This window comes from Schistocerca gregaria, chromosome 4 (assembly GCF_023897955.1).
Source record: "Schistocerca gregaria isolate iqSchGreg1 chromosome 4, iqSchGreg1.2, whole genome shotgun sequence".
Lineage (NCBI taxonomy): Eukaryota > Metazoa > Arthropoda > Insecta > Orthoptera > Acrididae > Schistocerca > Schistocerca gregaria.
In genome coordinates this window covers 403125385-403147956 of record NC_064923.1, presented here as the reverse complement: position 1 = coordinate 403147956, position 22572 = coordinate 403125385, and the positions used below count along the sequence as shown (strand labels likewise).

The 22572-nt window shown below is 38.1% G+C and overlaps 1 protein-coding gene across 1 annotated transcript in view; it reads left to right on the top strand.

The window, feature by feature from the left end:
• The window catches only part of LOC126267504 (cytosolic non-specific dipeptidase), a 180350-nt gene that overhangs the window by 114588 nt on the left and 43190 nt on the right, over window positions 1-22572 (top strand). Inside the window, exons 3-5 of the mRNA XM_049972801.1 lie at window positions 2979-3254; window positions 6141-6370; window positions 17117-17315. Of these exons, the coding sequence (XP_049828758.1) occupies window positions 2979-3254; window positions 6141-6370; window positions 17117-17315 (705 nt within the window). The remainder of the gene's footprint in view (window positions 1-2978; window positions 3255-6140; window positions 6371-17116; window positions 17316-22572) is intronic.

Sequence of the window (22572 nt, the reverse complement as noted above, 5' to 3'; positions counted from 1 at the left end):
CAATCATATTTGGTGGGAAAGGCCGCCCCATCCCAATGGTATGGCAGTATTATTTATCATATCCCAAAATTGAAAAAAAAACTCTAATTTTGACTGATTATTGACCACTTTCTCTTATAAATGAGCTGTGTAAATTTTTCAAAAGAGTGGTCAATTGATGACTCTGTTGGTGCCTGGAAGCCAGAAGGCATTTATCACAATTTCAGAGTAGTTTTAGGCATTGCATCCACCTGAAACCTGCAGTGCACAATGGTTTCGCACATCACCAACACCTGATTGCTGTGTTCTTTGACCTACAGATTGCATATGATACTACCTGGTGCCATCACATCTCATCTACACTACATGAGTGGGGCTTCTGGGTCTTCCTACTCATTTTATCACAAATTTTCTATCACTCTGAATTTTTCAAATCTGGATAGGGTCAACCCGTAGCAGCCAATACGTACAGGAAACTGGGGCCCTTGGGGGATTGGCTCTGAGTGCAACCACCTTCACCACTGCAGTCAATGGTTTTGTGACTGCAGTAAGACCCACTGCATGTGGCCAATTTTTGCCTTTATTACAGCTCTATGTTATTGCACACTGCAGCGCGTCAACTTCTGGGAGCCACAGAGAAAGTATGTAACTGGGACCTGAAGTGTGGACATTAATTTTCTGCCATTTGTGTCATGGAGTTTTTTGACTGGGGACTGTGCATCTGCACCCAGAACTTTTTATTGTAATGATGTACTTTAATTTTTGAATGTTTCAAATATGACAGTAAGTTAACATGGTTATTATATGTCTGCCATCTCAAGGAAAAGTGTACAAGGAAACTTAATATCCCCAGATTTCTCAGCAACACCTCCTGCAAAGGAGGGGGAGGGGGGCGATGTAGACTGCACAGTTCTTCCATGGTTCTACAAAGCTTTGATTTATTCCTGCTTGGACTATGGATGTGTTGCTTACAGATCAGCAGCACCATCAGTACAGAGATTGTTAAACCTTGTCCACCACAGTGATGTGCTGTTGGCAGCTGAAGCCTTCCATAAGAACCCCATAGACAGTCCCCTAATAGTAGTTGGTATCCCAGCACTGAGGGTCAGACACTAGCAACTTTTTGTGAAATATGCAGCCACAAACTATCAGATGCTTACCAGTCTATGTGAGTCAGCTCTTGTTTCACAGTCAACAATTCAGACTATTTAGAAATCATTCAAAAATAGGGGGACCAGCTGGGTAATGATTGGGTGCTCTGTGCTAGGAGCTCCAACTGTCTCCTCTTTCCTGTGTGCACAGAGTTCTTTCTTGGCATCCCCCCATGTTGTGTATCCAGTCCTATGATTAGGATGGACCTGTTGTGTTGCCCTAAGGGAACTACTGCTCTCATCATTCTCAGGCACCTATTCTGTTAGGATCTCCATGACTACCTAAATCCAGTGTGCATCTATACACATGGATCAAAAGCTAATGACAGGGTTGGTTATGCTTTTGCACACAAGGGGACAAGAGAAGTACTCTCTGTGAAGTTCATCCAGAATATACATTACAGAGTTGGTTGCCACAAACGGGCTCTGCAATACATTAAAACTCACGATGGACTTTCTTATTTGTAGTAACTCCATGAGTTGCTTACAAGGCATACTCAGTGCTACCCATAAAATTTTGGTGACTAATATCCAAGACAACAGTTAAGACCTATAAGCTGACCTTCACAGCTGCAAAACCATCTAGACACCAAGCCACATAGGTATACCAGGAAATGAATTCACTCACAAATTAGATAAATGGCTCTGAGCACTATGGAACTTAACATCTGAGGTCATCAGTCCCCTAGACTTAGAACTACTTAAACCTAACCAACCTAAGGACACCACACACATCCGTGGCAGAGGCAGGATTCGAACCTGCAACTGTAGCAGCAGCACAGTTCTGGACTGAAGCACCTGGAACTGCTCGGCCACAAATTAGATAAAGACACAGCCACAAGAGACAAATTTGAACTCGGTTTACCAGTGGCAGATCTAAAATTGCAAATGCGTCATAAAAATTTCAAAATATTGGATATGAAATGGCAGGCTACCACAACACTTGACAAGCTGAGTGCTGTCCAGGACCCCACCGCAGTATAGCATATTCCTTCTGAGCCTCTCGGAAAGATGTCATTGTACTGTGCTGACTGTATTGTCCACATCAAGAGTTCCATTTATGTCAAGAGGACTGCCTTCAATGCAGCTGTGGTAGCCGTCTCGTTATAGTTGATATTCTGACAGTATGTGCCCTGCTGGCTGATTTGAGATGGGCCATTGACTTATCTACCTCCTTACCCAGATAATTGCAGGTGATGGAATATCAGCTAGCAAAAGTCAAACATTTCCTGAGGGAAAGTGGATTTCATAATAAAGTGTAATGTATCTCAACATTCGGTGTCAAGGGTGCAAATGGGGGCATGCCTCTTGCTGTGGCATTTTACCTGACTGGCCTTTGGCTGCTTTGTACCCCTGCACTTGCATGCATTTTTTAATATTTATGTAAGTATTTCATTTAGTCAAATTGACTCTCCCACTCATACGATCTTCATTTTCTCCGCAAATTTTTGTAGTACTGACTGACTATGATGACTCTTCTTGATGTATCCTGCAGTGACTGGCAAATGTTTTTACCTACCTATGTTTTCTCACACTAGTGTTGCACAAAGTTTCATCTCCAATGACAAGGTCAGACCCTGCAGCTAATGATTTTTCTTTTCCTGTTCCACATCATTTTATGTGAGTTTACAGTGCAATGAAAACTGATAACCAAGGTATTTAGTTTCTTTAAAATCATAATCATCATCAGATTAACAGTAACAGGAAAAAATGTAAAATAAAAAATATTTATATTGCTTTTATTTTATTACTTAAAAACTGATATCATATAATATTTTAATAATATTTAAATGTTAGTACAATTCTTAATTAGTTTATTTACTTATTTATTAAATGTTGTTGTTACAGGTTACTCCAAGTGGAAAAAAATTACCTTTGCCACCTGTTTTATGTGGCATTCTTGGTAAAGATCCAAAGAAGAAAACGGTTTGTGTTTATGGACACTTAGATGTTCAACCTGCTGCAGTTACTGATGGATGGCACACAGACCCTTTCACTCTGACAGAAAAAGATGGGAAACTGTATGGAAGAGGTGCCACAGATGATAAAGGCCCAGTTATTGGCTGGATTAATGCAATAGAAGCATATAAAAATCTTGGCATTGAGATACCAGTTAATATCAAAGTAAGTTGTGCTTATCTATGGAGTAAGCAAACATTTTTCTCCTATCAATTACAGAAAAGCCACAGTGAGTCATTTGCTGTTTTCGCTTAAAATTTGATTTCTTTTTACCTATTTACATTTGATTGTTGACAGTGGTACTTTATACATGGTGGGCCTTTAGACAAATCTGCTGATTTGTAGTATTTTTCCAATACCTGTTTGATTTTGAAGATTGACAATATCTTCATACGAAATACTGTCTAGCAAGATGATATCTGGAACATGTATCAGCAGGAATATTTTCTCCTCTAGAAAGGTATTAAATATCTCTGATGAACTGACAGAAATTCCAGATGGTGCAGTTGCCTAGGTGCTGTTTTTCTTCTGGACACTGTTTGAAAGCAAGTGTTGATGGCTTGTGGTGTGTGAATATTGTGAATTCTCTGCCTTCCAGAAGATAAAAAAAGTGTTTGACTGCTGTATATGCTGCTAATAATTCACAATCATAGGTACAACAGTTACAGTGTTTGTGAGCCAGAGACCTAGGGAGAAGTGCAAATGGCACAGGTGTTTCTTCTTGCAATTGGTGAAAAGAAGCACCTATATCATAGTCAAAAGCATCAACCATCAAAATTAAGGGTAGATGTGTTGAGGGATGAGCGGGCTGAATTACACTGGCAAGTTCTACTCTTAACCTTGTGAATGATTTGTGTGCTTTATCGATCCATGTAATAGGGATGATTATCCTTCCTCTTGATGTTCTTGCACAAGTTAAACGAAGATTATTGGATTTCTGCTGTAGAAATTTACCAGTCCTAGTTCTGTTACTGTTTCAGAATGAGGAAAATCTTTTCTTACTTTCAATTTTTCCTCTTGTAGTAAAATTCCATACTGTGATACAAGATAACACAGGTTAGTAACTGGAAGAAGTTAATTCCATAAATTATCTGGGAGTACGCATTAGGAGTGTTTTAAAATGGAATGATCATATAAAGTTGATCGTCAGTAAAGCAGATGCCAGACTTAGATTCATTGGAAGAATCCTAAGGAAATGCAATCCGAAAACAAAGGAAGTAGGTTACAGTACGCTTGTTCGCCCACCGCTTGAATACTGCTCAGCAGTGTGGGATCTGTACCAGATAGGGTTGATACAAGAGAGAGAGAAGATCCAACGGAGAGCAGCGCGCTTCGTTACAGGATCGTTTAGTAATCACGAAAGCATTATGGAGATGATAGATAAACTCCAGTGGAAGACTCTGCAGGAGAGATGCTCAGTAGATCGGTACGGGCTTTTGTTGAAGTTTCGAGAACATACCTTCACCGAGGAGTCAAGCAGTATATTGGTGACTCCTACGTATATCTCGCGAAGAGACCATGAGGATAAAATCAGAGAGATTAGAGCCCACACAGAGGCATACCAACAATCCTTCTTTCCATGAACAATACGAGACTGGAATAGAAGGGAGAACCGATAGAGGTATTCAAGGTATCCTCCGCCACACACCGCCAGGTGGTTTGCGAAGTATGGATGTAGATGTAGATGTAGATGTAGATGTAGATGTAGATATCACTTTCTCGCCAAAAATGAGTTTTCCCACATTTATATTAAAATGTTATTAATCCGGCAATTCAAGATGATGTTGCAGATACATTATATGTTCTTCATCTAATGCTGAGGCAATGAGAATGCCATCTAAGTAGGAATACAAAAAGCCAAATCATCCAAAATTGTCTGAATAAAGCATTGGAATGTTTGAGCTGCACTGCAGAGGGCAAATGGCATTTTCAAAAATGTGAAAAGTCTAAGTGGTGTTGATAACAGTTGTTTCAGGTTCATCTTACACCACACCAGGAATGTTGTTATAACCTCAGATAAAGTCAGTTGTAGAGAATACCTTTCTGTTTAAGAGTTAGCAGTTGATATCTTGTAAACGAGGCACCGGATGGTAGTCTGACACAGTTGACAGCATTTACAGCTCTGTAATCTCCACAGGGACACTAAGTTCCATCATTCTTTGGAACAAGATGAGAAGATTAGACCAGCAACTTTTAGAAGGACGATATACCCCAAGGTTGATGACATATAGAAATTCAATTTTTTCTCTTGCAAATTTTACTGGTGATAAGTGTCTGGCTCATGCAGACCCCGGAGGTCCTGTAGTTGTGTAGACATATTTCCTATACTTAAGGGCACCCATTAAAAAAAACCTTATTCTCACGTTTCTTTGCCAGAAAGGTGATATTTTCACAGCCGTATGCGATATTTCTGTGCTGGTGTTCTTTGATGGTGGGCTTGCCATAAAACAGTGTATATAAATTAATGCCATGAAATGAGTATAATGTTTGTGATTTTTGCACACTTACAATTATGTTATGGGTTCTTCAGCTATGGTCCTAGTAAAAGTAATTCCTTATTTAGCATCAAACAAAACTACAATAAGTGTGCATATATTTTTTGAAATCATGTTGTATAGGAAATGATAAACTGAAATAAAATACTACCTACCTCAATATGTAGCAATATTTTTAACATAATTTATATTTCACTGCATCAATAGCAACCACAAGCTCAATGCCAATAAAATTAGTCAAACCACACCCTTTTCAGATTACTCCCCCCCCCCCCCCCCCCCTCCCCTAAAAAAGAGCTCCTGCCTTTGCCTAGAGGGTACAAATCTTCGCCTCTTGTTCTGTGATCTTCCTGTCTTTTTAAGCAAACCAAGAGTATACATAGGTAGCCTCACTGTGAATACATTCTTCTGTCTCACTGCATCTTTTTATTTACTTGCATGATAAATATCCCCTAGAAGCATTACAGTACCATAAATCTTCTTTAAAAGTATAGGTAACAGCTTGAATATATTTTCAGCTTATGAAAATCTGAGTGTTTATTTTCTTTTGTTACAGTTTGTGTTTGAAGGAATGGAAGAATCGGGCAGTGAAGGATTAGATGAATTGTTATATTCTGTCAAAGATACATTTCTGAAGGATATAGACTATGTTTGTATTTCTGATAATTATTGGCTTGGAACAACCAAACCATGTTTGACTTATGGGCTAAGAGGAATTTGCTACTTCTTCATCGAAGTTGAGTCATCTGCAAAGGATCTGCATAGTGGTGTGATGGGAGGCACTGTGTAAGTATTTCAATTCTGATATGCATATAATCTTGCTTGCACAGTTTCGAACATATTTTTTAAAATTTTATGGCAAGTGTCACATAAGTGAAAAGTGCCCTCTTTTGTAATTGGGACTAGTGACAAAAAAATGATGAATAAACAAAAACAATGGAAATAAATACTCCTCCCCCCCCCCCCTCTCTCTCTCTCTCTCTCTCTCTCTCTCTCTCTCTCTCTCTCCCTCTCTCCCCCCCCCCCCCTCTCTCCCTCCTTCTCCTCTTCCTCCTCCTGTCACCTATCTCTTGTTTCTTGTAGCTTTCTGTTCCCAAATGGAAAAAAAATGTGGATGTAACATGAGTTCTGTTGTTTAATGTGAATTCATCTGACTAATTAGAAGAAGTGATGAACTTTTTTGTATTTATCTAACATAATAAGTTTTAATTTGCCACACTTGAAATTAGTAGATGATCAAGAAGTCAACAAATATAACATGCTAGAACAGGTTTCTCGTATATATATATATATATATATATATATATATATATATATATATATATATATATATAAACAGAAAGAAACTTCCACATGGGAAAAATATATTAAAAACAAAGATTCCAAGACTTACCAAGCGGGAAAGCACCGGCTGACAGGCACATGAACAAAACACACAAACACACACACAGAATTACGAGCTTTCGCAACTGGCAGTTGCTTCGTCAGGAAGGAAGGAAGGAGAGGGAAAAATGAAAGGATGTGGGTTTTAAGGGAGAGGGTAAGGAGTCATTCCAATCCCGGGAGCGGAAAGACTTCCCTTAGGGGAAAAAAAGGACAGGTGTACACTCACACACACACACACACACACACACACACACACACACACACACACACACACACACACATATATATCCATCCGCACATACACAGACACAAGCAGACATATTTCAAATATGTCTGCTTGTGTCTGTGTATGTGCGGATGGATATATGTGTGTGTGTGTGTGTGTGTGTGTGTGTGTGTGTGTGTGTGTGTGTGTGTGTGTGTGTGCGAGTGTACACCTGTCCTTTTTTTCCCCTAAGGGAAGTCTTTCCGCTCCCGGGATTGGAATGACTCCTTACCCTCTCCCTTAAAACCCACATCCTTTCATTTTTCCCTCTCCTTCCCTCTTTCCTGACGAAGCAACTGCCAGTTGCGAAAGCTCGTAATTCTGTGTGTGTGTTTGTGTGTTTTGTTCATGTGCCTGTCTGCCGGCGCTTTCCCGCTTGGTAAGTCTTGGAATCTTTGTTTTTAATGTATTTTTCCCATGTGGAAGTTTCTTTCTGGGTACCAGGATGGCCCCCTCGTATGCCAACCTATTTATGGGTCGCTTAGAGGAAGCCTTCTTGGTTACCCAAGCCTGCCAACCCAAAGTTTGGTACAGATTTATTGATGACATCTTCATGATCTGGACTCACAGTGAAGAACAACTCCAGAATTTCCTCTCCAACCTCAACTCCTTTGGTTCCATCAGATTCACCTGGTCCTACTCCAAGTCCCATGCCACTTTCCTAGATGTTGACCTCCATCTGTCCAATGGCCAGCTGCACACATCCGTCCACATCAAACCCACCAACAAGCAACAGTACCTCCATTATGACAGCTGCCACCCATTCCATATCAAACGGTCCCTTCCCTACAGCCTAGGCCTTCGTGGCAAACGAATCTGCTCCAGTCCTGAATCCCTCGACCATTACACCAACAACCTGAAAACAGCTTTCGCATCCCGCAACTACCCTCCCAACCTGGTACAGAAGCAGATAACCAGAGCCACTTCCTCATCCCCTCAAACCCAGAACCTCTCACAGAAGAACCCCAAAAGTGCCCCACTTGTGACAGAATACTTCCCGGGACTGGATCAGACCTTGAATGTGGCTCTCCAGCAGGGATACGACTTCCTAAAATCCTGCCCCGAAATGAGATCCATCCTTCATGAAATCCTTCCCACTCCACCAAGAGTGTCTTTCCGCCGTCCACCTAACCTTCGTAACCTCTTGGTTCATCCCTATGAAATCCCCAAACCACCTTCCCTACCCTCTGGCTCCTACCCTTGCAACCGCCCCCGGTGTAAAACCTGTCCTATGCACCCTCCCACCATCACCTACTCCAGTCCTGTAGCCCGGAAGGTGTACACGATCAAAGGGAGAGCCACATGTGAAAGCACCCACGTGATTTACCAACTGACCTGCCTGCACTGTGACGCTTTCTATGTGGGAATGACCAGCAACAAACTGTCCATTCGCATGAATGGACACAGGCAGGCAGTGTTTGTTGGTAATGAGGATCACCCTGTGGCTAAACATGCCTTGATGCACGGCCAGCACATCTTGGCACAGTGTTACACCGTCCGAGTTATCTGGATACTTCCCACCAACACCAACCTATCCGAACTCCGGAGATGGGAACTCGCCCTTCAGTATATCCTCTCTTCTCGATATCCGCCAGGCCTCAACCTCCGCTAATTTCAAGTTGCCGCCGCTCATACCTCTGTCTTTCAACAACTTCTTTGCCTCTGTACTTCCGCCTCGACTGACATCTCTGCCCTTACTCTTTGCCTTTAAATATGTCTGCTTGTGTCTGTGTATGTGCGGATGGATGTGTGTGTGTGTGTGCGCGAGTGTACACCTGTCCTTTTTTTCCCCTAAGGGAAGTCTTTCCGCTCCCGGGATTGGAATGACTCCTTACCCTCTCCCTTAAAACCCACATCCTTTCATTTTTCCCTCTCCTTCCCTCTTTCCTGACGAAGCAACTGCCAGTTGCGAAAGCTCGTAATTCTGTGTGTGTGTTTGTGTGTTCTGTTCATGTGCCTGTCTGCCGGCGCTTTCCCGCTTGGTAAGTCTTGGAATCTTTGTTTTTAATATATTTTTCCCATGTGGAAGTTTCTTTCTATATATATATATATATATATATATATATATATATATATATATATATATATATATATATATATATATATATAGCTAATAAGAAGTGCAGTCCTGAGCTTAAGTTTATGTTCAAGAGGAACCTGCTTCAGATATGTCACTTCAGCCTTACTTAAGATTTTTTTGTGACTCAGCATATTGTTAAATGTGACTGCCACAAGAGTATTTGTCTTTGTAAAGAACATTAACCTCTAAGAAAAAGGGAAAAAACTATGTTTCATTGTAGTTCAGCTAACAACATTGTTGACTGGATCTCTCTTCTTTTTAGTGAAAACTGGTGATTGCTGTAATGCATACTAATTTCCTCTCAGAGCTAGGGATACGGTTTGACTATTGTATTCTTGATTTTTGATCATTTTGGTATAAATAAGTGGAAAAGAAAGGTTTCCCCATTCATAAGTGGAGTGGAAATTGTTGGCATGCACTTTTTTATCCTTGTGATGAACAACCATGGCAAAAATTATCATATTACTCCAGAACAAATCTGATTGGTATCACAGTACTGTATAAAATGGTCCAGTTGCTCTGTGTAGGAATGCAGAAGTGAGAAAAATCAACCATGCACTCTCTCCTAATCAACTAATTACAACAATATCATATTACATATCAAGGTGTCCAAGAGAAATTTATTTAATTTAGATTTAAATCGTATTTCATCCCAGTGTTTTCTCCTTTTGTCTAGTCATATTGTCTTTGGATTATCCTTTTAGAAATGATTTACTCTAATATTTATTGTCACTGTTAACCATTTCAGCTATGCTTGCACTTAAAGTAGTTGCAAGAAGCAGATTTCTTTCTTGGATTTCTGTAACTTTGGAAAAATAGTACAGAAATCCACAGTGTGTCAAAACAAAATTATTTATTTACTGCTATGGCACTTATATAGCCATTAACCTTGAAGTCACAAGCCTACAGCAATGAAATTGGAAGAGAAAAAAATTTAACAGTGATAAGAAACATACAAGGTGGAATCCAAAATTTTTGGGACTGGTACTGCCATCTGGAAAGTAGGAGTAGTAGATCTTTGCACCACTAGGTGGCAAGAACTGCATATCTGATGAGTCAGTGTGTGGAGTGGCATTCAGCTGGGAGGATGTGTTGTGTGTGCATAGTGATTTCCGTAATACTCTGTGTTTGGTGTGTGGCAATTTTACAATGGATCCGTGAACAGAACATCGCCTATGTATCAAATTCTGTGTGAATCTTGGGAAAATTGCTATGGAGACCCTTCATTGATTCAACTGGATTTACGGTTATGACCCAGAGACAAAGCAACAATTGTCCCAGTGGAAGAGCCCACGCTCTCCAAGACCCAAAAAAAGCAAGATAGGTGAAGAGCAAAGTGAAGATCATGATCTTCATCTTTGATACCAAGAGAATTGTGCACAAAGAATTTGCCCCGTCCTACCAAACAGTGAATTCCACGTACTACTGTGACGCTTTGCGACAGCTCCATGGAAACGTGCGGCGATGATGGCACGATCTTTGGCGTCAAGGGAAAGGGCTGCTGCATTGTGACAACACGCCCTGTCTCACGTCCTTGCTCACCAGGACCTTTTTGGCAAAAAACAACATGGCGGTTGTACCCCACCCACCATAGTCACGAGATTTGGCACCTTGCAACTTTGCGTTATCCCCAAACCTGAAACTTAAGTTGAAAGGCCGTCAGTTCAACACTCTAGAGAGGATTCGAGAAGCATCACTGGCAGTGATAAATGCCCTCAAAGAAGAGGACTTCCAGAAAACGTTTGACCAGTGGCAGAAGTGCTGGGACCAGTGTGTACGTGCGAATGGGAATTACTTCGAGGGTGATGGTGATCATTAGTCCAAAGGAAAGGCTTTCAACAGATGGCAGCACCAGTCCCGAAAATTTTGGATAACACCTTGCATATCTGAAGCTACTGTATGCACAGCAATGTATGGTGTAATAACATTACAAATTCATCATTTTATCTCTTGCTTCTCAGTACCTGTCCACAACATGTTTTTCAGACAGTGGTGTATAAATAATTAAGCATAAAGCATCCATGTAATCACAGCTGTTGCAGAGTGTGCAGTTTGAACTGTCAAGAATAGCTAGATTGTGAAGAGGGCTCCTGAAGTGTTTGTGTCATGTTGTGCTTGGAAATCTCACAACAGCTTCTCTTCGGGGCCATTCTGGGAGTGAAAATTACAGGGCACCTTTCGAAGGATTATACTTGATTTTTATATCCAGACTAGCTTGATAATGAATGTTTGCAGCTGCTCTGGTCTTTCATTTCACTCCCTCTAGTTCCACTGTGGAAGGGTATCCACTGAAAGCAGGTATTCTCGCCTGTGTCATAACTTTCCAATGTTTTCTCTGCTCGCTGGAAGCACCAAGTAATTACAGATCACCAATACAACTGTTTTTGAAATAAGTTATATTACTGGTTTACTAAAGCTGATATCTGTTGGTAAAATGATACAGAGCAATAGTTATTGCTCTAACTTCTCCATCAAAATATATATGTGTTTCCTAATGTTAAATATCCTGTGCATTGTTGGCATTCTATTCTGGCTCCCATGTCTCTAATCTTCTCTGGAATCCATCACTGTAAACCTGTAGCTACTTATTTTCTTCATATCAAGATCTAATAGTTTTCAGTGCAGAAACTTTGAGCAGTTAGACTCTTTTTTTTCCCCTAACCATTGCGTAAAATGTAGTGTGTGACTGATGTGATGCAACTCAAGTGCACTGGTTGGAGTCAGTAGCTTACATTTATCCAATGATATGCATACATTACTTTTTAGACATAACCCTCCTGCAGTTTTAGCCTCTGGCTACTAAGGCAGGAGCTGTGATGGTACTGTAAGTCTGATAAGGCTGTGAGCCTTTGTGTATTTTTAAAGTAGATTCAGATATCTGAGATCTTGAATTTGTAGTGGAACTTTTACAGTATGGACTATCATTCTCATTACTTGATTAGGAACACACTCTAGTTTATAAATATTTTGTTGTGGTGGTTGGGGGGATGGAAATGGGGAGAGGGGAAGGGGGTTATCCAATTCCAGGAAACATTTTTCTTCAATAATTTACACAAATTTGGAGAGTTCTTACTATGGTCACACATGAATTTCCAGTAGAAATCACACATCCCTGTGAAAGATATCAACTGTTTCTGCTCAATGGCCTCATACTTTCTGCTGTGGTCTTGATCTTATCCCTGTTGACAGTACCCTTCAGTTGTCAATTGATGGCCTTAAAAAAGTTAATTCCACATACATAAATTCACGTTTACTAAGTTTGAGTGTCATTTCCCCATTCTGTAATGCCCTGAACACCTTTTCTAACAACGGACAATGCCATATACCACTAGGGATCAGTATATCATCTACGTATACTCTAAGCCGCCTCATCAACTCACACCCAAGTACATGACTCAGTGCTTTAATAAAAATGGTATCTTATATGAATAGACTAAATGGAACAGCTCTCAGCATGTATATCCTTCCCTCAAATAAAAAAGTTGTATATCTTCAGATTTTCTTGGAAGTGGCACCTGCCATAACACACAGGTCAGATCCACACTAGACATTAACATCACATTATTGAATTTTAGCAACAACTCATTCATATTTTATGGTTGGTCATTTTCTCTTACCATTATTTTACTGTATTTAGTCTCCTGGCATCTAGCACATTGTGTACAGTTCCGTCCCTCTTCCTAACCACTACAGTTGGACTGCTGTATTTACTCCTTTCCTGTTCTCATACTTTCCATTCCAGCATTTGTTGAATTCTTTCTGTGACTGCTTCTTTGTCCCTCATTGCAATCAGGAAAGGCTTTACCTTAATGACAACATGAGATGACACATTCAGGGAATACTCAAAATTCACTACCTTCCCTGGCTTATCCGAAAACACACTTTTATGTTTATGCAGAAGTTCACCCTGTCAAAACCTTCTCTCTTCTGATAAGTTGTGCACCTCCTTTACCTTATTATCTATTTGTTCACCTGCACATGACTCTTCATACTTTTCATTTTCCTTCTGTAAATGTGCCATTACTGTACCTTCTTTTAATTCTTCTTTAAACTTTTTTCTCTTTTTGTACCCTCCAGCATCAAAATCCAAAATTATGTCCTTATCCCCAATATTAAAGCCATATTTATACAGGAAGTCCATGCTGTAAATAATGTTTACTGGCAATCCTGAAAGGATAAAACAGCACACACTAAAACAATAATAATTTATCGTAATCAGCCAAAAATTTTAGGTTGGAATTTTTAGTGTATTGCCGAGTGGCTTACCACTCCTTTTTATACTTGTAATGGGCCAGTTCCAAACATGTGCTATGTGCTTCATTTTAACAATTTCACCTACGTTCTCTTGCAGCTATCCTCTTTATGTGCTGCATTCCACTTTGCAACTGTTGACGTGCAAACTGCCTATGTAGCCTTTCACTTCTAATTTTAGTCCTATTTTAGCACTTGCTGCATTTTAGTGACACTCGTCCGTTGTTGTTTCCATTCGGGTGCTAAAGACTACACTGTTGAGCGCCCATATCCACCATATCCATTCATCCATCCATCCAATTTATCGTAAATTCTAAAATTATTTTATTTCTGATGGACTTATTGCATGCCCCAGTTGCACTTACAGTTAGCTCTAGTAGATTCCTTCTTACTCATTGTCAAAAGGGTTCAAACACAGGTGATATATTTGAACCAGTATCCAGCAATGCTTCACTTTCAACATTCCGCACTATTAACTTGACAATATGTTGCACTTTCTGTACTTTTATGGCTTTTAATTCAGCTTCCTCCATCATATCAACCTCAGTTTCCTCCCTGCTCTCTTTATCCATGATACATGCATCCCCACACCCATTCCCATATTCAGTCTCCATATCTCCTTTAAATAAATCATTAGATATTTCACTTGCATTCCCATATTTCAATTTCTGTATCTTCTTAGCCACTTTGGATTTTAACTGCTCCCACTCCTCTGGCACCAACATCTGAAGCACATTTGCATATCACACCCCGTAATTTACATTAACGCTCCTCCTTCCCCATCCATTAATTGATAATATCCCTACTTAGACCCACATGATTTCTGTCTTCCCTGAATACAAATGTTTTCACTGTATTTACTGAGCAGATCTCATCACACCTAATATCTGCCTCACCATCTCCTTCCTTTCTCAATTTGTTATTAATGTAACTGATATTACCTTGCTCTTCCTTTGGCACTGGCATATTCAAATCTTTCACACTTGCTAGACCATTGTCGCAAACAATATAATCTGCCTCCTTTGTAATAAACTCGTTTACATTATGCAAAGAACTCTTGAGATTTACTCCGCCAACACTGTCAGCAACATTTATTAGAGTTCTAATAGGCTCAGCTCCAATTTCCAGTCCCACAGCACCCCCAAATGTAGACAGACCAATGCTATTCTCGTCCCCTCTATGCTCCACTATCTCATCCCTATCAAATAACTCCCTTATGTAACCCAGTTCATTGTCACATCACTGATACTTCTCCCTTTTGTCCTGGAGACTGATGGGCAAAGACTGCCATGCTTGTTAAAATAATTTTGTTTGGAGCTAGTAAAATCATGGCGTCAGCAGGCGATTCCTGTGAGATGCATGCGTCTAGTTTTTTGGCTTCTGTGGTGGAGGGCAGAGGTGGTTTTGTAATGTGTGTTTAAGAAGTTGTGATCAGTATGTTGTTCTCTCTGGGCAGAAATTGTGGAAGTGTTTGGAAGTGAGTTACCATGCACATTTCTGGAAACTGGTTTAGTCAGTTGCCTTTTCTTTTCAAGATGGGTGTTGCTGTTTAGCAAGCATACAAGGACTCTGCCAGAAAAGACCACCTAGCAGAGAGTGAAGCAGGTAGCTAGCCGGAGCTGTTGTTTGATAACAATAAGGTGGAATTGATGAGGCTTATTAATGGATAATAAATTCCAATTGGCACCAGTAGAAGTTTTTAAGTGTGTTCTTGTGTGTGATCTTATACGTTCTAACTTTAGATTGATATTGTGTGTTGTTTATACAGAAGATGCAAGAAACTGGTTGGAGACAGTGAAATAGATGGTTAAATTGCTTGTTTTCCAATCTCTTGATTGGATCTGAGAGTTTTTTGAAAGTTGTTTTACTGAAAAGTGATGCAGAAGATGTGGCTGTTTTAACTCTGTACCTTTGGTCAAAATGAGGCTGGTGACTTATTTAGCATGATAGTGTAAGCATAGTAATCCACAGAAGTAAACTGTGTCTGCCAACAAACATCTCAGAGGAAGTCTACTGAGAAATACATCACATGATTCCTCTTGTGTATCACACATCACTAAGACTACATGACTCTGGCTGGAAGTGCATATGGGACTTCATTAGACACTGTGAAAATTCCATGAATAGGGTGAGAAGGAACATTTCCTATGTTCTGGAATGATGTGTGTCAAATGTCTCAGGATGCAAGAATCATATGATTTAAATACACATTGAGGTGAAAACTGCTGGTAAAATGCCAGATAACTGGAGTGCTCAATGTTTGAAGATTAAGATACAGTTTTCCCATTTGGATAGTTTACCATAACATTGTTGGGTAAACGATGAAATGGGACAAGTGAGCAGATTCGTCAAGGTACCCACTAAAATTTAATGCCAATACAGCAACTATTGGAGTAAAGTGGTAACTAACAATTTTCTTGAGCAGAGTAACCTAAACTTAGATCAACACAAAGATGGAAAACATTCTTCAGAGTTATAAGTAAAACAGGGAGAAAATAAATAAATGGAATTTACCTTGTCATTATTTTCCTTCCAACTGGTTATTAAATTTTACACATTGCAAAATAAAGAGAAATGCTGAGACTTTATAAGCTGCTGTTAGTGTTTCAAACCTCACATTAAAATGTTAAATTTTTAAAATATTACAATGTGATGGAAAAATTATGAAGTAAATATTTGAGATCAGCATAATGAAATTTATCAAATAATATGTGAAGCAGAAAACAACTAGGTTGTTTGATGAGTTGTAATGATAACAAGTGGGTTTAAATGTGACTTTAATTGATTGTACATGATATTCAGCCTAAATTTTGCCCTTAATTTCTCTACGGGGAGTTTTGGACAGTTGTTCATCTTCTTATGACTAAAATACAATAAAAGAAAGTTCTGGATGGATTACAAATAATGCAAAGAGGAAAGGTAACCCCTTGGTGTACAGTTAAAATGTAAATGAGCTTTTACACAATGTTCATCCTTGGAGCTGACTCTCTCCCTCTCCATATATGTGTGTGTGTGTGTGTGTGTGTGTGTGTGTGTGTGTGTGTGTGTGTGTGTGTGTGACTGGGGAAGAGATGTGTCGAATGGGGCTGTGGTCAGTGAACAAATGTATAAATAGCTGCCTCTGTAGAGCTGCCCGTTTGAAACTGAAGGTACGATTGAGACAGTATTCCATCACTACTGAAGTGGGTGACAAATGAAGACTACATTACCCTCTATAAAATTTTGGAAAACATTGTGAGGAGTGAGACTGGCTGTTGATTATTGACATTTGTGACATCGCCTTTCTTATAGAAAGATCCATTAGTGGCATATATTAATCTGCAAATAATGCAAAGTCTCTAGAGAAATCTGTCGCTGGCATGATTCTCTGCCATGCATCATAGTTAATTACTAAGATATTTGTAGGGTGATGTGGCATAAGATACCAAGAGCATCAGCACAGAAGTATAGCAGTCACCTCTGGAATTGTGTGATCACACTGAAATTATAATTTTTTTGGTTACAGTTATTGTTCTGAATACTATAAAATACATGCTTTAATGTTTTTCAGGCGTGAGGGTATGTCTGACCTTATTTATTTAATGAATACCCTTGTTGACAAGGATGGAAAGATTTTGATTACTGGTATTATGGACGATGTGGCACCTTTAACTGATGAAGAAAGACAGATGTACAAAAATATAGAGTTCAGTGTAGATGAATACCGTGCAGACATTGGAACTAATAAATTACTCCACAATGAGGATAAGGTAAGAGATGGACTGCCTAATAATCTAATGTTGTTGCCTCACATTGTGTCACTCCTTATTTCCCTCTTGAGTCAAGTGTTCAAAATATTTATTTTCAGTCAAATAGTTTGTTTGATCTTACATAATTTTATGTCTGTGTAATGATTTGAAATAGTAGAAATTTTTGTTGTCTTAACCAATTGTGGAAAAACAGAAACTACCGTATGAAAATTTGATGTACATATTTGTAAATCTGACAACACGTACCCCAGGTCGGTTCAGTCAGTCTAAATCTGCAATACGGTTATGTCATGCTCCTATTACCACAAAAATATTTAGCTGTTTTAATTTTACATTATTTTCTTCTGTTTTTAACTTTACACTTTTTTAGAAAAAACTATTCCTCGGGACAATATGTGCTCGAAAAATGGTTGAGAGAGTCAAACAAATTATTTATTATTACCAGTTACAAATTCTGTACAAAAGAAAGGAAAAAAAATGGATGATGTAACTCATGTATTGTATTGTATTGTATTTGTATTTATTTATTTATCATGGGGATCACATATTGTACAAAGTACACATGATATAGGACAAGTCATTTTTCTTAACAAATATGTAGTTTGGAGAAAAAAAATAGGCAATGGACTGCCATTTAAAAAAATGTACACAAAATTGTTCATTGATGAATATAGTAACTTCACATACAGAGAATACAAACAATTTACATGGGGAACTAAGAAACATGTAGGCAATGTAGTGCTACTTTAAATTTACACAAATAATCACTGAGATTACAGAATAGTGAAAATGTCAACTGGAAACACAACAGAAGGACAATGTCATTTAAAAACTACATTAAACATGAAATTAACATTGAGATTTCACAGACAATTAAGTTTTAATACTAATGGAATGTGTACTTGTACATTCATAAAGCGAGTTGAAAAATTTTGGGAAGTGAAACTGAAACATAGTTGTGTGTAGTAGAAATTAGGTTATTATTTTGCCTACAGAATGTTTTACTCTAATCACAGTATTTTACAAAGGAACTTTATAATTTTTCATTTCCAGGAATTCTTGTACTGAATAGAAACAGTGCTTTGTCAGAAATGCCTTTAGTTTATTTTTAAATATTGGATCTGGAGCAGTTTTTATTTGTTCTGGAATTTTATTGTGTAATACGACACCCAGATGAGTTATATATTTTTGGTATGATGATGTCCTTGAAAAAATTTGATGGATATTAGATTGCCCTCTGGTATAATGAGCGTGTTATATCATTGTTTTTGATTAATTTGCCTGTTCTTGAGAGGTATTCCCTGGTGAATAGAATTGTTTCTTGAATGAATAGAGATGCTTAGAACATTAAGTTTTATAAATTGACATTTACAGGACTCCAGCTTTTTGAGGCCACAGATTGTCCTCAGTGCTCTTTTTTGTAGTTTAAATATATTTGTGCTGTGAGTTGAATTTCCCCAAAAGATGATTCCATAGCGGAGCAGTGAGTGGAACTGCGCATGGTATGCTTGCATTAGTGTGGATTTACTTGTAGTAGATTTTAGTATTCTTAGTCCATAGCACAATGATGAGAGTTTCTTTGATAAGTTGTTTATATGTGTGTCCCATTTTAAATTTTGTTGGACATATAGACCCAAAAATTTTGTTGCATTTACATTTTCAGTTTTATCATAATTTAACTTTACTTGGATAGTTTTTTGACTGGATGTGGGAATTAGATGGAAGTTGATACATACAGTTTTCCCACTATTAACAATTAGGCCATTTTTGTTAAACCACTCAGAAAGTGTTTTCATAGAGTTATCAGATATTGTCTGAAGGGATTCAGGGCTAGATCCAGTCAACACTATGCTTGTATCATCAGCAAACAGGATAGATTTTTGTGGGCTCATACGTTCAACAAGATCATCTATGTAAATGAGGAAAAGTAATGGCCCTAGAACAGAACCCTGGGGAACACCATACCTTATTGTTCCTTTCCTCCGAGAGGAAAACTGTGTTATTTATTTTATTCTGTACATTAATATCGTATTGAAGTGATACCTTCTGTCTGCAGTTTTGTAGGTAAGAGCATAGCCAGTTGTGAGCCACACCTCTTATTCCTCTTCTTTCCAATTTACCAAGCAGTATTTTATGATCTAGTACGTCAAAGGCTATAGAGAGATCTAAGAAGATACCTGCAGCTATATTATGGTGGTCAATTGATTTCAGTATGTGGTCCAACAGTTCAAAAATTGCTGTCTGGGTGGATAAAGATTTACTAAAATCATGTTGCTGAATGCTGATTGGTGTGTGGTTTTTTATGAAATTTATAAGCCTGTCATAAAAAAGTTTTTCCAGGATTTTTGAAAAGATGCTTAGTATGGATAATGGTCTATAATTGGATGCTAAATCAGGGGAACCTTTCTTTAGTAATGGCGAGACTTTAGCTATTTTGAGAGCATTTGGAAAAATGCCAGTTTTTAATGATTGGTTGTAGATGGTTGATAATGGCTTTACTATATGGGGAGCACACACTTTTAATATGAGGTCAGGTACTTCATCATAGCCACTAGACATTTTATTGTGTAACAATTTTATTATGTTCATAATTTCATCAGGGTTTGTTTCATAAACAAACATTGTAGCATTAGTGCTGTTTGACGTATTGGTGGAATTGAAGAATGATATGTTGCAGTTTGCCTGAATGAAATCTACTGCTAGTGAGGTGAAATATTCATTGAACTTGTTTACAAATGTGTATGGATCTGTGACCTTAGAGTCATTAAGTGTTAGAGATATGTTTTCCTTTTTAGGTGTTGAACTACAAGTTTCTTTTTTAATAACTTTCCACATAGCTTTCATTTTATTTGAAGAGTTTCTTATGAAATTGTCATTCCATAAAAGTTTTGCCTGTCTAATCATGCTAAGTTTTTTTGTAGGCTTTACAATAGTCAGAAAATTCTTCAGTGACTATGTATTTTTTGGAGCAATATTGGAGAAATCTATTTCTCTCACTAGAAATTTTGATTCCTTTTGTTACCCACAACTTTCTATTTTGATTGCTTGAAGTTTTTGTTTCAAAAGGAAATGCTGTATTAAAGTAATAAAGGAAGGTGTTATGGAAGCTTAAGAACATATTATCAACAGTTGTTTGCATGTAAACACTGTCCCAATTTAAAAATCCTAATATTACCATCTGAAAAGTTTCTTCTTTGAAATACTTTTTTAGGGCTGATTTTACTATTTTCCATGTCAACGCTCAGTAGCTGAGCATCATGGTCACTGTATCCCATGCTCAGTACTTCGCCAGTGAATTTGTAACAAGTATCAGTTATGAAGATTTGATCAATTATTGAATCAGTATGCTCTGTTGATCTTGTTGGAGAGTGTATTGTGGGGATCATATTAAAGGATTTGGTCATGTTTAACTAATCAAGTTTAGCATTACTGTTTTTTGATAAATCAATGTTAAAATCGCCACAAAGTATTATTCTCATGTTTAATGAGCTGACACTATTCAGCAGAACTTCTAATTTGGTCATAAAATTTAGAATATTACTACTTGGTGCTCTGTATACATTTATAATTATATAGTTTAGTTCAGGCAGCTTAACCATAGAAAGCTCAAATTCCTTATCTTCAGATAATGCAATCTGTTCATTTAGGCCTACCTCACTAAATTTTATCTGGTCCTTTACAAATATAGCAGTACCGCCATGTGTGGAAAAATTCCTACAATAGAAGCTTGTTAATGAGTACATTGGAATAGAGGTTGACTGAATTTCTTTAGACAGCCAGTGTTCGGTAATACATATTACATCTGGATTTATTTGAGACTGAAGTAACACTTCCAGCATTTGAATCTTATTTCTGAATGACTGGACATTATGGTGTAATACAAGAAATGATGGACTTTGTGACTTTTCAGTTAAGGGTTTAATTAATTTCTTTTCTGAAGGTATTTCTGACACAGCACTTACCCTAAAAAATTGGCCGAGATTTTATTTTTGTGTGTGGCTTCTTGCACGCAGTTTTCAGTAGCAGAGATGGTTTTGAGTGGTTAACACAGTTCTGCTTCCATCAAAGCTTCTGTTTTTGGCCTAAACCATTTTGTAATTTGTGGTTGTTTGGCGATCTTGATACTTGGGGCTGATTTCTTCAGGATATGATTTCAGAGTTTTTCTACTATTTGGTCTTTTCCTAACATATTTAAATGTAGTCCATGAGCTGTATGAAATCTTCTTCCTAAATTGTATGTATCAATCATCTCTACGTTATGAAATATAGAACATATTTCTGATATCAGTTTGTTTGCAATGCAAATATCTTGGTTGACACAGGACCAGGAAGGTAAATCATAACAATGAGGAATGTTAACAATGAGTACATTTGTATGTAATAGGTTGTTTAAGCATTCCTTCATTTCTGTTGCAAAACCCTTTTGTTTCATTCCTATATCTATCGTTTGAACCACCTAGAAGCACGACAAACTCACAATTACTTAAGTGAGTTACATCAGTAGAGTTTGTTAGTTTATTTACCTCACAAAACTGTGCTCCTGGCTTCACAAAACCTGTTACCATTAAATTACATTTATCTTTCAATAGTGCTGAAATTCCACGTCCATGACTGTCACCAAGCACACAAATTTTTTTGTTAATCACAGTTTTGGGCCTAGAAGGTTTTGAAACGTGTTTTTGGTGTGTAGATATATTCTGTTTTTGCACATTCAGTAACGTTTTTTGATAACTAAGAACCTGTGTTAACTTTGCGGTCTTGGGAGCAAATTTATTGTATGTGGCAGAAGTTTGTTTTTCACAATGACCATCGTTTTATAGTAGGATATCGAATTTGTTTTTTTGAGCTATTACTGAAGAAGAAACACTGTTTATGATATCTGCACACTTTATTTTACACAGACTCTGTTGTGTAGGTTCCACATTTTGCTTAATAACAGGCTTTTCTTTCAGACGGTGCACGATTTGATCTTTTGTAGATAGGCCTACCGCTTTTTGGAGCACGGCAAGAGAATTTATTACTAAAGACGACGAAATGATTGCGCTATGGTTAGCGTTACCGGTACACCCAGAATGTGTTGGAAAACTTGAAATGGCAACGGAATCATTGGTTACTGTGTACACTTTATTTCTGTCTAATTCACTTACGCCCTGCTCGGTGGCTTTTAGTTTTCCATGATCATTTTCAAGACATTTGAGTCTATCAGCTAACACTTTGTTTTCTGCCAAGGATCTGCGCACAATTTCTTGCAACGAAT